The sequence below is a fragment of the Pomacea canaliculata genome, linkage group LG10 (genome assembly GCF_003073045.1).
Source record: "Pomacea canaliculata isolate SZHN2017 linkage group LG10, ASM307304v1, whole genome shotgun sequence".
In the NCBI taxonomy this organism is placed as follows: Eukaryota; Metazoa; Mollusca; class Gastropoda; order Architaenioglossa; family Ampullariidae; genus Pomacea; species Pomacea canaliculata.
The window spans coordinates 12,767,042-12,783,252 of NC_037599.1; the positions used below are offsets into that span (position 1 = coordinate 12,767,042).

A 16,211-nucleotide genomic window follows, 5' to 3' on the forward strand; every position below is an offset into this window, starting at 1 on the left:
AGGACGGGAGTTCCCTAGGAGAATTTTCCACGCTACGAAAATTCTGGCTCTCGTTAGTCGGGTGCGTCGCCTAGTTCTTACGTGCCTCGCGTTGTGTTCTTTTCCTTTTCCTTCTAAACCTATTTCTGCACGCACCCGAGCTGTCGGCTGTCGACCTAGGAGCCCACAAAAGACCCTGCTTTACTAACTGCACGTAAAGTGTCCTTTCGGTTGGTGTGTCAGTTTCGCCGGACCTTCTCGTGTGTTCTCTTCTGCTGCGTCACGACTGCATACACAGGGACAGTACACACACTAGCACTCTCTGACACTACACGCTCACACAAGTGCTAAAGTTTAAGACATAGATTTTATTTACAGAATATACACCTACCACAAAACAACTGCCAAACTTAACCCTAATCCTAACCCTACCTAGCCAAACCTATACCGCCTAACTCTACTCCCAAAGGGGGAGAAAAAGGAAAGAGAGAAAAGGAGACTGAGTGTCGCGAGCCGCTATTTCCAGCGGACCAGGGGCATCGCTGCCCAAAGGTACTTCTCGCTAACTCGCTGCTGTACGCCCGCATTTTGTACAGGGCAGCTTGGGTACTACGTCATCCGCAGTTGCTGCCCTGTCTCGTGCTGCGCGCCGCTCGCGCGGCCACGCGTGGGGTGGAAGGGGATGTGGGGTGGAGGGACTAGACGCTGTCAGCAGTACCGCTGACCGAAACTAACGCTCCCGCTACACCATGTTCAGTTATACTTCGCTTCGCGATACCACACAACATAAATATATGTACGCATCCAGCTATACTGGTCGTAGTGCAGACCTCGATCTGTCGGTGTGACACGTACTGTTTACAGAGCTGACTGAAAGTGATTCGATCTTCTTCAGATCCTCCGATGATTTAATTCCTCCACCATTGATGCAAGTGTTATACGCGCTGTGCACGTAAAGTGCTTTGCGCCAGGCTTTCAAATGCACTGTTTTATTATAGTGTATAATAAACGATGAACGACATAATTTATGCACTTTATGATTGCTTAAATTAATTCTCACGCCATAATACTATATATATAATCCCCCCCCCCCGAGCTGCACCAGAATTGCCTTCTGGGACAAATAAAGTTTTATCTTAATTGCCCCACGGTACAATGCATTGTCGCACTTGCGTGGATTCAGGTAGTAGTTTTAAAGAACATTGTTGAACGAATTCCCCAGTATAAAACTGAACTTTCGTAGTCTGGTATAGATTCCATAAAGCGTACTACTATATACAGCACGAGTTTGTATTATATACACGTCCATGATATACATGTACAGCGAAACACTGTGGCATGCCGGTATTACAGTCAGCGTCGTCATAACAACAGCCAATCAACGTTGTTAAGATCATGCCCGCGCGTAGTTGATTGCAAGATGGCGGCTACAATCCACGAAAATGTGAACAAGAAAGAGGAAAATCGGGCGTTCTGCCCGTTAGCTTTATTTCTGTAATAACAACAGTGTTTCAGAAAGGTACGTTTTACACATTAAACCGTCTGTTTGGTAAAATGCTGTTACAGATTTTTATCATACTTGGGGCGAGGTTATAGTAATCTAGCATGGGTGTATTTAAGAGCACAGGCCGGACCGTAGATTAATGCCATACGGTTCATGGTTTGAGCAGAAACCGTTATGTTTACGATTGTTGGTTTGAGTACGTGACATAATGAGCAACGTTTATTAATAACTGAATGATTAATTATTGATTTAAGTCAAGACAAAATGGTTATTCTATTAGTGATACTGTGAAGACAGTTTTCTAATACTGTTAGTAATAGCAATAATATAAGAGTTCAATTACGTATTTATTTATCTTGCCATTAGGTACTTCCTACACCAAATGTGCACACATACACACACAAAGTATGGCCCAGTGGACAATGGTCAGCTCCTGTCACAAATACAGTTAGGATTGACTGTCCTAGCCGTGAACATGGCGTTTTTTCACAGCGTGTAGCATATTTTTACAGGGCTGGCTGCTTTTGCCGTGATATAGTCATGTCCTGGCTCGGCATAAAACATCAATTCACCCTCCCCCCCCCACACACACACATCTCTCTGTCTCTCTCACACACACACATTTATAAAGTGAGTGAATTATGAAGGGTGTGTATGTTTAGAGACTGTGACTTCATGGTATGCTTGAACATAATCTGAACATTGTCTTTTTTAAAAACAGGACTTTTATCAAAGAAACTGCATGGTGATTGTGGATTGTTTCCAGCAGATTAGTATACATTTTACCATTGAAGACATCTGACTGTCCTGCTTGAGAAATTGGAATGGCAGCTGATGGTGGCCAGCTGTCATGGAAGTGTTATGAATGTAACATGACCTTTGGAAATCCCACCTTGCTTCAGAAGCACAAAACACGATTCTGTGTAGGTGGTCAGCTAGGAGACCCAGAGCTTTTACTTTTGCAACGAGGACTACGAAGCGAGGACCCACCTAATCCACATCCCATTCCTGAAGATGTGAGTATACCTAAAAGATTCATACATGATAAAACATGCTAAATAAAATAGTTTATATTGTTACTGTGATTTTGTTATTCACAATAAATAGTATCTACTGAATCTGATTATAGATGAAGTATTTTCGGTGTAAGCAGTTATATTGTCTTTTAGAGAATCATGAGTGGTAAATTGATAAAATCTATAAGTGATTAAAAAAATCAAAGAAAGTTTTTTGTCAAGTTTTATTAAATTGAATTTCATTTCACCATTAATTTTCATTTATTTAGTAGATTATTCTTTATGATTTATTCTTTTAAAACGTTTTAACAAATTTGCCAAAAGAGAAAATAAATTTTGATCAGATGGACATTTTTACTTAAAGGTTATAAAATTTTTTAGTGGTGCTTTAAGAAGGCTAAGCAAACCTATAGATATTGTCCTATATATTTCATAGTACTGTTATTCTGACTGCAAAACTGTTGATATTTTTGGCTTTGCAGGATTATATGAGAGAAATGTATAATCTTATTAAAGTGGTAAGGTAGTTTATTGCAGTGTGGTGTTCATTGTCTTGTTATTTCAATTGCTATTTAAATTGTAGTGAGAAACTGTATACCTTTTTCTTTTTGTTCTGTTATCTGGAATGAACAATATGCATACTCATATCTCTAACCTTATTCTTTTTCTGTGATTTGACCCAATCTTTGGAATGCCTTTATTTTGTTTTCCTGATCATTTAAAATAAAAATTGATTATAATCAGTCTGCAAATAATTTCTTGCAGTGTTATCTTTCTTGGTCCATGTGATAAATTTTGTTTTAAATTACATTTCAAGATTCAGTCATTTGATATAAAAATGAACAAAGTAAAATAAATACCTGTTCTTAACATTATGTAGGAAGTGTAAATTACAAAGCTTAGCTAACACTTCACACTCGTAGTCATTTTGTAGAATAATACTCATAAAGTGAAGCACTGTAAAACAGATCATGGGATGTGAAATGTTTACTACCAGCCTATTCCTATCCTTAACCCTCTGAGCATGACATAAAAGTATAAATATTACAAATATTACAAAGACTGGCTGATATAAGTGAAGACTGCAAAGACGACAGTGGGGAAGTTTTTTTTTTTATTATTTCTGCTCTCGGGTAAACATTAGACCAAGGAACCTATATGTTTCTGGAAAGAAGAAAGTTTGAACTTTGCAATAAAAGTAATGAAAATCACCTTCCCTGTGCTTTCCCAACAAATCATGCCCAAAGGGTTACCCACTGATTAATTCCTGGTCACTAACTCTGTGGCTGTCTGCTGCATATGCATCATTTGTTTTCAGTTTTGCCTCTTCAACAAAGTTCCTATCCCTCTTTTGTTTCTGTACTTTATCCCTTCTGTTTGTCCAGAGTATTGTGAAGTTTTGAATTTTTTGTTTAGTGGTAAAACTTTAAGTGTCTTTTAAAGTGTGCATGTTTGTGTGCACCTGTTTTAATGGTTATTTAACATCTTTGATTTCAATTTCCCTCCTTGTCAAAGATAACATTATTTATGTTGTTGCATATGTCAGCTGTTGCTATGTTAATACACCAGAAACTTTAGAGGAGGCATTCTGTTTGTCAAAGCATTTCTTTTTCAATTCTATCCACTTTTGTCACATCCTCCAATCACATCCTAAACATTTAATATGCTCAGATGCTCTTCCTAAATGTCTGCAAATGTAATACTTCTGTAAATTTGCTGACCTCTGATGCTAATTTGCTTTTGAAGTTCCCTTAATGCTGTCAAGCTTATGTCTTAGATCTTGTACATATCAAAATAGTAAATGATGTACTGGAAAGTGTTTTGTCGAGTGGTTAGAGCACCAGTAACCAAGGCTGGAGAAGCTTACTAAAGTGAATTGATTCCTATGTTGGTTCAGTATAATTTCCCTAGTTGAACAGATACTTGAGCCAAAAGAGGGTTTGGAAGGAAAGTCATTGAGAGTGAAATGAACACCACCCTCACGAAAGTGAGATCTTTAATACATTGCTCCCCAATGATAAAGAGACTACCTTTACCTTTAAAGAACATTACCTATGATTTACATAAGCTGTGTATGATCATAAGTGTTCTGATAGGATAATTGATTTACTTCCCCCTCCCATTAGTAGTGCAGTGGACCTGATTTGATAACACACCTTCGCAATGATCTATAGTTTCTCAGGAATGTAAGCATAAGAGATCTGTGGCTTCTAAGTGCTTATTAAAAGAGCATTGGTCTTTAATAATGCTGAAACTAGATAATGAATATCATTGTCTCTAAGAATTTTGTTATTTTATATTCCTATAAGTTCATCATAGTATTCATATTCCACGAGGGTTTTATTGCAACCAAAATGTATATGAAATTGTTGTAGCTCATTTATTTTGGGAACCTGATAGTCTCACTGTGTTTGCAAAACACATACTGTTAATTATTTCTTCCTTTTAGTTTTATACACAAGGATTTAAGAGCATTTATTTTATAAACCCAAATGATATGCATCATCCCAAATTATTAACTAGCAACTAAACATAAATGATAATATTAGCTGGACACCTTATGTGTATTTAGATATGTGATCCTTAACTAAGAATATGATTAAACAGCCACTTATTTTATTCATTGCCTCTTTTTATCCTCTTGAAATCAGAACATATGTCAATGTATTTCATAAACATTTTGGGTGTGCTGTTAACACTTGAATTGCTTCACACCCACATATATCAGGACCTGATGTTCCCTGAGGCAAGATCAATTCAAATAACCTACTTGTTTACAGTACATTGAAGAGTTTGAAAGACAGCTACTTGGTGTCAGTGAAAAGTATTTCAGTCAGACTGCTAGGTTGTGATCCGGGCTAAAAGTGTTTATACAGCAACGCACCAGACTAGCCCTGGCAACTCGTCCTAACACCCTGCTATCTTTTCATCTACTTTCTTTTGTTAAGATTCACCCTTCCAGTTGTAATAAAAGAGGGTCTTTGTGGCTGTGATTGAGAGGCCAAAGTAAGTGTAGTATGGGTATTGATATTTATGTTCTTTGAATATTAGCTTGGGAGAAGGGATATCTTAACTACAGGTGACTCAGAAAGCATGTCCAAACAAATAAGATTGCCTATCTTATATGGGTGTGCCAGCTCAGAGTTGGGTATACAGTGGCCACAAGTCAGCACAGAACAGGCATTGCAGCTGCAAAGCAGAGAACTTTAGAACTTAGCAACTTCTGATGTCTTAGTAAAGCTCTTTTGGGGGCCTGCATTTTCTCAGAAGAAGACAACTGTGTCTTGGGATCAAAAAGTTAAATTGAGGGCAGATTCAGGAGTTTGTTGAAGATATGGCTGAAGATCACAATTTCAAGGCAAACATCAATATGAAAGAAGTGATGACACCACTACCAGGCTGTTCATCACCATCTGCAAACATGGGCAAAAACTTTGCGTTTCTTTTCCCTGTAGGATGAATATGAGTTGAATTTCTTTCCTGTTATTCCCTTGGAAGAAATTTTAGAATTAAGTCCATTATGTCGCTAAGGAAGAAAGTTGGTGAGGTTCAAGATTACAAAGAGCGCAAGCGCAGACAGCGTGAAATTCACAACTTGAAAGAGCGAATGTTGCTGGATGAGCTCACTGAAACAGACAGGCGTAGACAGGCTGCAGGTGGACGGGAGAACCATGACCGCTTGCACCTGTCCAAAGACAAAAATGTTCGACAGCTTCAGATTGAGGTGAGTCTTAAAAATTATCTTCAAAGATGAAATTAGAGGGTTTTTTCTTGTATACTTTTAAAATAAAGAGAAACAAATTTAAATTGTTGTAGGCAGTTGTATAATGTAATATTTTGCAATTTGCTCACATGGAATGTATTATCAGTTTGAACAAAGGCTTTTTTGGAAATTTTTTATCTTACCCAGATGTGGCACTGTAAAATACAAAGAATGTATAAAGACTGTCCACACTATAATGGGTTATGTGAGTTTATTAATGTCAGATTAATGTTATTTTTCAGTATGAACGTTTAAAAGAGAAGGGAATGCTAAGAAGAAACGAACCTTTTGGTGCACGCAGACGCAACTGGCCTGTTTTTTCAAGCATTCCTGACAACTCAGTCAGTATATATATAATGATGAATCAAGTCCACATGCAGCCTTGGGAGTTGTGCCATTTTGGTTTTTGTTACAGCTGTGTTTATGCACTTTTAATTGCTGTTTTTTTTTTCAACTGATTGAAATTTGTCTGGCATTTTGTTCAGTATTCTTTACATTTGTGACTTATATGATTTTTTATTGTTTTGGATTCATTAATGTCTTTAATATCCCTAACTAGTTATGAAAATCAAGCAAGTTTTTTGCTTTTAACTTATTATATTATTCTTGTTTATTTATTATTAGTAGTACATGTATTATTTTACAGTTTTGATTGTAATCTTGGCTACAAAAATCACAAATAATTAAATATGTTTTGTATCCTTTGTTAATTTTAAAAAGTGTGATGTTTATATGGGTGGGGAGAGAATGTGAGTGAGAGCAGCCAGACAAAAGTTAATTTAATTTATAAGTACAACACAAACATGAAAATGCCATACTAAAAGGTAATGTCTGTTGTTTTTGGACAGAATGATCCTCCACGTTACAACCCCAGGCAAGATCCCAAAATACAACAGCTAGCCGAGAGCCATGGCCGACAAATGGAGTTTCTCCATAACAGAAACAGAGAGTTGGAACGCCAGCGAGAAGGTACCTTTTTAAAATCTTTTTTATTAGCTGCAAGCAGTACTTAATATGACAGGAAATAGATTTTGAAAGGTAGATACTCTATGTTAAAAGCTTAAGAATGAGAATTATATCTAGCATAATATGATTGATTAGAATCTGAATGTCTCAGTTTTGTTTTAATGGACCAATGTTCCATTCTCAACATGTAAGGACTTGTTTAGACATGTTTAGACTCGTGGAAGACTGAACATTAGAAATACCAGCTTTTGTACCTGTTAAAAATGTTTTGCTCCCCTTTTGTTAGTTTGATAATAGTCACAGTGATTGTATTGTTGTCGATTGATTAGCATGACTTAAGTAGTTATATGGTGAATGAGGAAATAAATATCTTAATTATATTCATGTGTAAATGTTAATAGTAAAAAGATAAATTTGTTAAAGATTGAAACAAACATGCAGTATCATTAAAAACAAAACTTCAGCTGTTGCAAAATGTAAGTAGTTTACAGTAAGTAGTTTACAGTATAAATTAAGTGCCTATAGAAAATTTTTAACATTTATTTTTCAGGATTACTCAAAAGATCTCCCTCTGACGATCCAGTAGCATTAATTTAATGTGATCCAAATGAAGAGATTATGTTATAGCTTTTTCATGTATGTATAATTGTCATTTTGAATAGAAAGTGTTTGATAAGTTTGACTGACAGCATCAAACATTTTTCCATAGAAATCCGGCGGCGGTTAGAAGAACTTGGTCGTCGTCCACCCAGAGAAGACCACTCTACTGAAGAGTTGCTGCGAGAACTGAAAGAACAAGAAGCTCGAAATCAGCGGCTCTTGGATGAGCTTAAGCAACAACTGCTGGAAGCAAGACGCTCCGTGAATATAGTGTGAGAGATTTTTTAAATCTTTGACAATGCTTATTCAATTACAAATAGTCTTCTTACAAGACTGCAACAATATTTCTAAGAAACTAAAGATTAATTGTTGTGATTGTTGATATTTTTGTTTGCTTATTTTTGAAATGCAGGAAGACTGAACCAGAACGTCAGACAAAATCTTATATCTATCCCATCTACTATGGAAACTCCCTTGTAGCAGAAATTGTGTAAGTAAATAAGGGACTTATGTGATTAGCTAACAACTGTCAATTTTTTAAGCAAAAGAATGTCGAGTGCTTGAGTATGCACATGTGCACACACATTTGTTTTTAAACTAAGAAGGAAAGATATGAGAATACTCATGTGAGTTAAAATTCCCACGAATTATAGTTTTAAGATCTTACTGCAGGGCTGTGCGTCAGGCTTATCTTCAAAATGGAGGCAATGACCCAGACATCTTGGCTCAGTTAGCACAGATGCAAGCAGAGGCCCAGGCCATTGATGACAGTATGAGGAATGCTCAGAAAAAAGGCAAAGGTAAGTAATTGATTTGGCCCTATACTCCACTGGGGGTGAAAAGGAATAAGAAGAATTAGGTAATTGATTAGAGCTTTTCATGATAACACAATGTCAGAACCATAGTCATTTCAGAAAAGAGACTTGAGTGCACAATAGCATGATACCATTGTGTCATATTTTTATCAGACATATCTCAGCTTCACTATTAATTTATCATTAAAGACTTCTGTCATAATGAAAATAATTACAAAAGTAATCTTTCTTCAAACAGTTTGAGCCAGCTCTTACTTAAGTCTTCATATTTAGTTAAACTGGTTTTTGTTAAGTCCATGTTCATAGCATTTATAAATGTCTTTGTGATTGAGAAGCTAATGCATATTATAGGTCTTTAAGAAGAGTTGAATAAGACTTGAATGAGTCTTCAGTTCACTTAAGTAAGATCTAGTACATTTTCTGTGTAGACAGGTGTTTTAGATGCATTTATGATTTTTTTTTACTTTGTTTAAATAGATAGGAAAGATGGTGTTCCTTCAAATCTTCTAACACTTGAATTGGAGAATGAGCGACTCCAGCGCCAACTTCTTCTTCTGCAAGAACAGAAAATTATCTCCACAAATCGTCGCAAAGACAATCGTGAAGGTATGCCAGCCCAGCCAGTCCCTAAAGTTCCCCAGAAGGCTCCTGCTATGCAACAATCTTTGTCTAAATGGGTTCAGACCAACCCTGTGCCTCTTGTAGATGCTAGCAGTTCTGCTCTTCCTCCCGCTAAAGATTATGCTTCCAAACGGAAACAAGCTAAAAGAGACTTAGATGAACGTTGGGGTGCAGGTGAGGAGAATAATTATATTCCTACAGTAACAGGAAATCAAGCTTCTACAGGTGTGGGTGGTGGGAAGAATGCAGGTAAACCAAAACACCCAACAAACCAAACACAGCCACAGGAGCAGCACCCCAGTCCTAGAAAGTTAGACACAGTTCAGTCTCTGCGTCCTGATAGAAGGCTAGACACAATTGAAGAAGCTGCTTATGATGAGGAATATGATCCAGACCAGCCTCTGGACATAAATCTTGTAGCTTTATCTTCCAGGCAGAACAGAGTGCTCTATCCATACAAGCCAAACGTTGGTTCGGTGGTAGTAAAATCAGAAAGACCATATGGACGAGTAGACTTTTATGGAAGAGAATTAGATAAGGATGGAAATTTTGTGAAGGAATCTGGGTTGGAAATAGAGAAACCAAAACCACCCAAGTAAGTCTTAAGCCCAAAGAAGATCGCTTCCCATATTACAGAACTCACTTAGCAGGCCAGCGCCTTGGGTTTTATGAACATCATCTGAGGGAATTGTTTCAGAGATCTGAAGATTTGATTTTTCAGGACACCATACTACTACAATCTGCATAGAAACCGAAAACGTCGCACAACTGATGAAGATGAAATGCAGTCATTGTATAGTCCAAGGAAACCGAGAAACCCTCCTCTAACTCTGGATGAAGTGAATGATAGTAATGAAGCACAAGGAGAATCTGAAGACAGTCATGATGAAAATTCTGGTGGTCAGCAGAAGAATAATGCATCAGCACAGACAAACAGTGAAGAGCTGGCTTTAATGGATTCTGTAAACACATCTGACAACTTGGATGATCCTCAGCCCGGAACATCCACAGCCCAAACTCCCCGGCAGCAGAAGCAAAAACCACAACATGCATTACACACAAAAGAGCCTCAAAGTTCAGAACCACAAGCCCAAACCAGAATAGACAAATGAAAGAAAATACCCCAGAGCAGAAGACAAGACCACATGCCAGTCCAAACACTCAACAGAGGTATCCAACAGTTGCTGAAGTTTATGGGAGTAATGCTTAGACTTAATGCTATCCCTGCAAAAGCTTCCTTTCCTGCTCAACATGTTCAGAGTTTATAAAGCTCGTCAGTTCTGTACAGAGAGGTCTCTGTATATTGTATCTAAATTTGTTGTAATCTTAAACAAGTTATTTTTATTAAATCCAACCCCTTTTTATGGCTCTGTTCTAAACAGTCTTTTACAGAATTGGAAGATTCAGGCTAGCATCACAGAAGGTCCAGTTAATTATTGTAAATGATGGCATATATCATGACATATGCATATGCTTTGTTTGCTTACTCCATGGAACAAAATATGTGTGTGTCTCTGCATGGATAGTGCGTGTTAGATGTACATTGACTGTACTTTGATCAATATATCGACAGTTTTTTTTTTACCTTAATTTTCTCTGCTGCTATTTAAGCATTTGTTCATGGTGTATTGCTTGTATATGCTACTTTAATAGAGTTATGCTTGCAATCCAGTCGTAGGTAGATTCTTATAATTGTCACTGTACTGTTCTGGTTTCTTGCTTGCAAGAAAAAATTCTTTTTTACCTATTTCTGTTGGTGTGTTTATGTTTTATAAATTCTAAAACAGCAATGGGACAAATAGTCCAAACAGCAAAACGATAAGTTTTGCTATTTAACATTTAAAAAAAGCTGATTTTTCTTGGTGTTCCAGGTGTAAGATGCCAGAACAACCACAGGTTTATCAAAGAGTTTGTTTATTACTATATTATATAAAAATACATGACATTGTTGGTAGGCCTAACTCAAGTGATAATTAATGAATTCCCTAGATGAATTCCCCAAATTTGAGCCAGTATTGTTGTTCTGTTCACCCAGCACGAGCCTTTTAATATTCTTGTCTTTCCTTTGGAAAGAAGTAAAAGCTTAGGCATGAGACAAAATTTTTTAAAGTTCAAAGACAGTTAATTCCATCAAATCATATTTTTGTTTTATTTTATGATAATGTGTAAAAGGTCAATCTTGCCACATCAATAAATTACTTACTATTATGGGACTGCTTCATTAATTTCTGTTCGAAGCTCGACTTGCCTTCATGGATTAATAGCTGATGTATGAACTGATGTGTGCTTTATTCAGATTGTTATAAAAAAAATTCCAAGTACTTTTATGAAAACTTTTTAATGATATTGCTGTGTTTTGTTAACCTGGAGGTTTCTTAATGTCCTGTTAACTTTGGCATGCCTTTAAGAGTGCAGCAATGAAAAGTATAATAAAAAAAAAAGGCATAACAGAAAGATCTATCAGACGAAGGACGAGCTTTGAGTTTCTTTCTATCAAATTTCCTTCCAAACTCCAAAATTCTGGTTAGAAGAAAACCCATTTTTATGTTACCTGTGCATGGGTCAATAAAAAAAATACCCTTCTCTGTGATTTGAGAGAGCGAGCTTATGTTTAAAGTCAGTTGCCCAGAAAAGGAGATAATAGCACTTCAGTGAAGAGTCATTGCTTGCCTTGTTGCAGGTGGAACACGTTTCTGTCATATTTGTGATGCTTATATTCAGCACCTGCCACTTGAAAGAATTTGAGTAACTGAATATGATAAGTTGTTATATAAATGATCAGATGTTTCTATATTTGTTTCATGGACATTTTAAATTAAGTTTTACATTCCATGCAGTCTTTCAAAAATAATTTAATTATGACTGTCCTTGCCATACAGACTGTTTACAAAAAATTATTTTCTTGATTTGTATTGTTCTGTTAATGTAGGCACTGATATGTTCTAGATAAATATCTATGTTTCATGTAGCAATTTTCAAGTTAACACTTGATATGAATGACTGATTAACTGTTCCTTACTATTTAAGACTGAAGAATAATCTTTTTTTTGAGGTGGTTCACAAGAACAGGCAAAATGGTCAGATGACAGTATAGGGTGAAACAGCAGACATTGTCAATAACATATGTGAATGTTCAGCAAAACAGTCCTGAAAAGACATTTTTTTTCCATTAGTGTTAAAAGTGGCTGACTATAATATTATTATCAATTTTTCTTATAAAATATTATATGAAACTGTGAAATATATGGTCTTTCAGTAAGTTCTTTTAAAAATTTTATTGAATAGATATTTACTTGAAATATAATATTTCATGTCTGCTGAGCATTGATACCATTTGGTCAGGAAATATACGCATGATTGTAATAGTTTATATATTCAAGTCTCTTTTTGTTCTTATCTAACAGTTGCATTAGTTTATGCAAACGACACACATTTTGTGTATGATTGATAGGTTTTTTAAAAAGTTGGTTTATAAATAAAAGTATAACTTTACCTTCTATTTTGTATTTTCTTTCCATTAGGTATAGTGCTCAGCAGACACTTTTACTATAATTTATTTTTATTGTTAGATCATAATCTTCAGAAAAAATCCTTGAAAAGATACTTAAAATTTTAAGTAAATTCTAATATTTTTGCAGTTCTGAGCATAATGCAACAGTATAATTTAAAAGATGCAAGTGAAATTGTCTGCTGACCTATGCCAGAGTGTGTGCATAATTATGGACGTGTGTGGGTATGAGAGAGGGAAGTTGGGGAAAGAGTTCATGAGCATGTGTGAGAGAGAAAGAGAAAGAGACTATGCCTATATGTGTGTGTGTGTGCTTGTTTACATGTGTGCACTTGCGTTTATGGGCATAGAGATGAGTTAATAAGACTTTAAAGATAGTCACCATGCAGTGGATGCCATAAGGGATTTATGATTCATACAAACCTGAATCTGTCATGTCCCACCAGCAAACAGTGCAGTTCAAAGAACTAAACAAATGCACAGTCTAAACTCACCAGCTTTGAAGCAGTAAATATGTATCTGTAGAGTAAATAGGATTCCCATTTGTTCTACCATCACAATGGCATGTGCTTGCACACCACATAATCATATACAGAAGACTAAATAGAACATGTAATAGGATTTACATCTTTCTTTCTCTCTCTCATAGGCATGCACACACACATGTATATATACATAAATGCACACAGTCTCAAATATATAAAAAAGCATATTCTTCATTCTGGTAAAATCATGGAATTTAAGGATTATTTGTATGCATCCTGCAATTAGAAAACGTTTTAATAAATGGTGTAATTGACTTATTGTTTAGTAAATGTGAGTGCATTAATAAATTAACTTCCACAGCCTATCGTTTACTTAATGTTAGCGTAATAATTTAGCTTCCAGGACCCATATTTTAGTAAATGTTTGTGTAATAATTTGACCACAATAATGTATCACTTAATACACCCTATCATGGCATTAATTTGACTGCCACATGCAAATTAGAGAGATGGAGACTTTTGTGGCTGTTTATTTATGTTTGAATATTTCATTCAGAATCTTGCTGAAGGTGTCTAAAATTTGTGCCTTTCTGTTAATGAAATCCTGATGAAAATTACATTAATGCATTTGAAATAGCTTAATTGGCACTTTCCTGACAGTCAGTGAGGCAGTGTTGGGACACCGTAGTTAGTTAGGCATGTCAACAATACAGTGATGATCGGATGTCCTGGGCTTAGATCTCGTTACAGTAGACCAATTGATGTATAATGTATCTCTAATGGCTTGGGGTAAAACACCTATTCCCACAAAAGCCAGTATGAACATTTATTTTGTAAAGAGTCTGATGACATCAAAGAGGGTTAGTGCCAAATATATTTAGCTTTCTTACGAACTAAGTAAACCCGAACACTAAGTCTGCTGAAATCTATCTAAAGTGCTAACTTGGTATACTTGTGAATGTCTATATTTGAGAAAGACTATTCTTTCTCAAAGATTTACTTACATGCCTTATTTGATCTATTTATTTCTTGCAAAATCCAGAAAGCTTCTTAAAGTCTTGTTGGATCCCATGAGTGTAAGGATCATGGGATTCTGTGTGCAGTTAATGAATCTAACAGCTGATGCTTGAAATTTCAGATGAACTTGACCAGGAAATACGTCGTCTTCATCGTGACCACTTGCAGAAAATGTACCAGCTACAGCGAGAAATTGAACGTCTGCGACAGGAAACGCTCTTTGATCGGATGCGCTTTGAGATGCAACCTCCGCCCCCTACAAAAATAATCTTACAGCAACAGGGACCTCAGCAGCCGCAGGTCTGATCTGTTTAGAAGGCATAGTTGTATTTCATGAATAATGAAAGTATACAGCCCTATACAGTAACCATATCAAATAGTTACATGCTATGCATGGAGGGATTTGAAGTGTCAGAAAATAGAATAGCATTTCACTGCTTTAATGTTTAAGCTTTTTTTAAAATTGGTCATAAATGGTGTATTGTTTAACTTGCATTTTGTAATCATCATGCCTTAATAAATATTTTCTTTCCTAACAGCTTTATGGTATGATTAGTGACAAGACTTTGTTTTATATATTTTTCTGCAGCGAGCTTATGTGGATCTTGAACAGACAGTACCCTATGATCAGTAGTAAGTTGGCATTATTTGTTTATTTGCTGTGGAATGACTACATCATGTATGTAAATTAACATGTAAATGACTATTTTTTTTGAAAGATGTGCTCAGGTTTATTTTGACCAGACTGCTGAGGAAATTTCTAATCCTAGTGTAATATTGTTATAATGTTCAATGCGACTGACAGCTTTGTCATTTTGAAATCTGTTTTGCATTACTAAAACTGGGTTTGTGTTAATGCTTACACAGTTTACTACATGCTGAATGCAATACATTCTTCTGCAAGTTATTTAAAATTCAATGTAACATGACTTGAGCTGTACGTCAATGATGACATATAGCATATGAATGACAAAATGTGAATGTCGTTCAGTCAGCATGGAATTTGCTCCCCACCCCAACACTGATAATCTTCCTAATCTACTGTATCTATATATATATACACACACACACATAGATATCCTAGCATACTGTATATTCTTTCTCACAACACATATATGCACACTCTCTGATACAAAAACACAAGCACTTGCTAGCCTATGCATGCATGTAGATGCAGAATACAAGTGTTTTTGTAGCTGATCCCTTTTCACAGACTTTTTCTGAATGGCTTTTAAAATAAATTGTGTCTGTATCTTCATCAAATATGCCTCAAAATTCTTATATTTTATGGGAAAATAAACACCGTTTTAAGGTAGTCTGATATAACTGCTGGTAGACTTTAAAGTGTAATAATCAGCAGAACATTGAGTTTGCAAAGGAAGCCTCTTTGCAGTTCCAGTCCACGCCGTGTGAATGCTTATGGACATACTTGGGTGCACACACAACATCGCCAGGATATGGAAGGAGACCCTTATTTTGACCTTGATCTGTGAATGTAATTATTTTTTTTCTAGGAACATATAATTGTGTTAATTATTTTTGTTGCCTTCTTTAACTGTTTAAGATGTGAGCTATATTTCATTAACTCATTTAATAGGGGCTTATCAACTGAATTAAGCTATAGCTATGAAGACATTTAATTGTATTCGTGGGCGGGAACCATGTAGGAAGAGCTTATAGCTGAAGTGTAACCTCAAAAAGCTTGTTAAAAAATAACAACAAAAACACCTCACATCACTTTTTTACTAAAATGAACTCATTTATTTTACAGAAATCAAAAGAAGAAGAGGATAAAACTCATGAGGAAATTACATTGATTACCACAATCTGGAATACATTTAGATTTTTTAATATATACTTCCTTTTAAAAGTAGGCAAATGCTAACAAAATATCAAAGATGCTGCCAAAAAACATACTGTTTTTTGTCTAATTTGAG

At 35.8% G+C, this 16,211-nt stretch overlaps 1 protein-coding gene across 5 annotated transcripts in view; it reads left to right on the top strand.

Annotated features, from left to right (window-relative positions):
* Positions 1-16,211, top strand: part of LOC112573069 — a 36,863-nt gene that overhangs the window by 1,532 nt on the left and 19,120 nt on the right. Inside the window, exons 1-12 of one of the 5 annotated variants that reach the window (XM_025253070.1) lie at positions 1,348-1,498; positions 2,205-2,499; positions 2,982-3,017; positions 6,035-6,223; positions 6,505-6,603; positions 7,111-7,231; positions 7,938-8,100; positions 8,241-8,318; positions 8,501-8,628; positions 9,121-9,249; positions 14,396-14,574; positions 14,864-14,907. In XM_025253070.1, the coding sequence (XP_025108855.1) occupies positions 2,308-2,499; positions 2,982-3,017; positions 6,035-6,223; positions 6,505-6,603; positions 7,111-7,231; positions 7,938-8,100; positions 8,241-8,318; positions 8,501-8,628; positions 9,121-9,249; positions 14,396-14,574; positions 14,864-14,907 (1,358 nt within the window). In that variant the 5' untranslated portion in view covers positions 1,348-1,498; positions 2,205-2,307. Of the gene's footprint in view, positions 1-1,347; positions 1,499-2,204; positions 2,500-2,981; positions 3,018-6,034; positions 6,224-6,504; positions 6,604-7,110; positions 7,232-7,937; positions 8,101-8,240; positions 8,319-8,500; positions 8,629-9,120; positions 9,250-14,395; positions 14,575-14,863; positions 14,908-16,211 lie in introns of those variants that run through there. The other 4 variants (XM_025253071.1, XM_025253072.1, XM_025253074.1 and 1 more) reach the window with 4 other exon arrangements.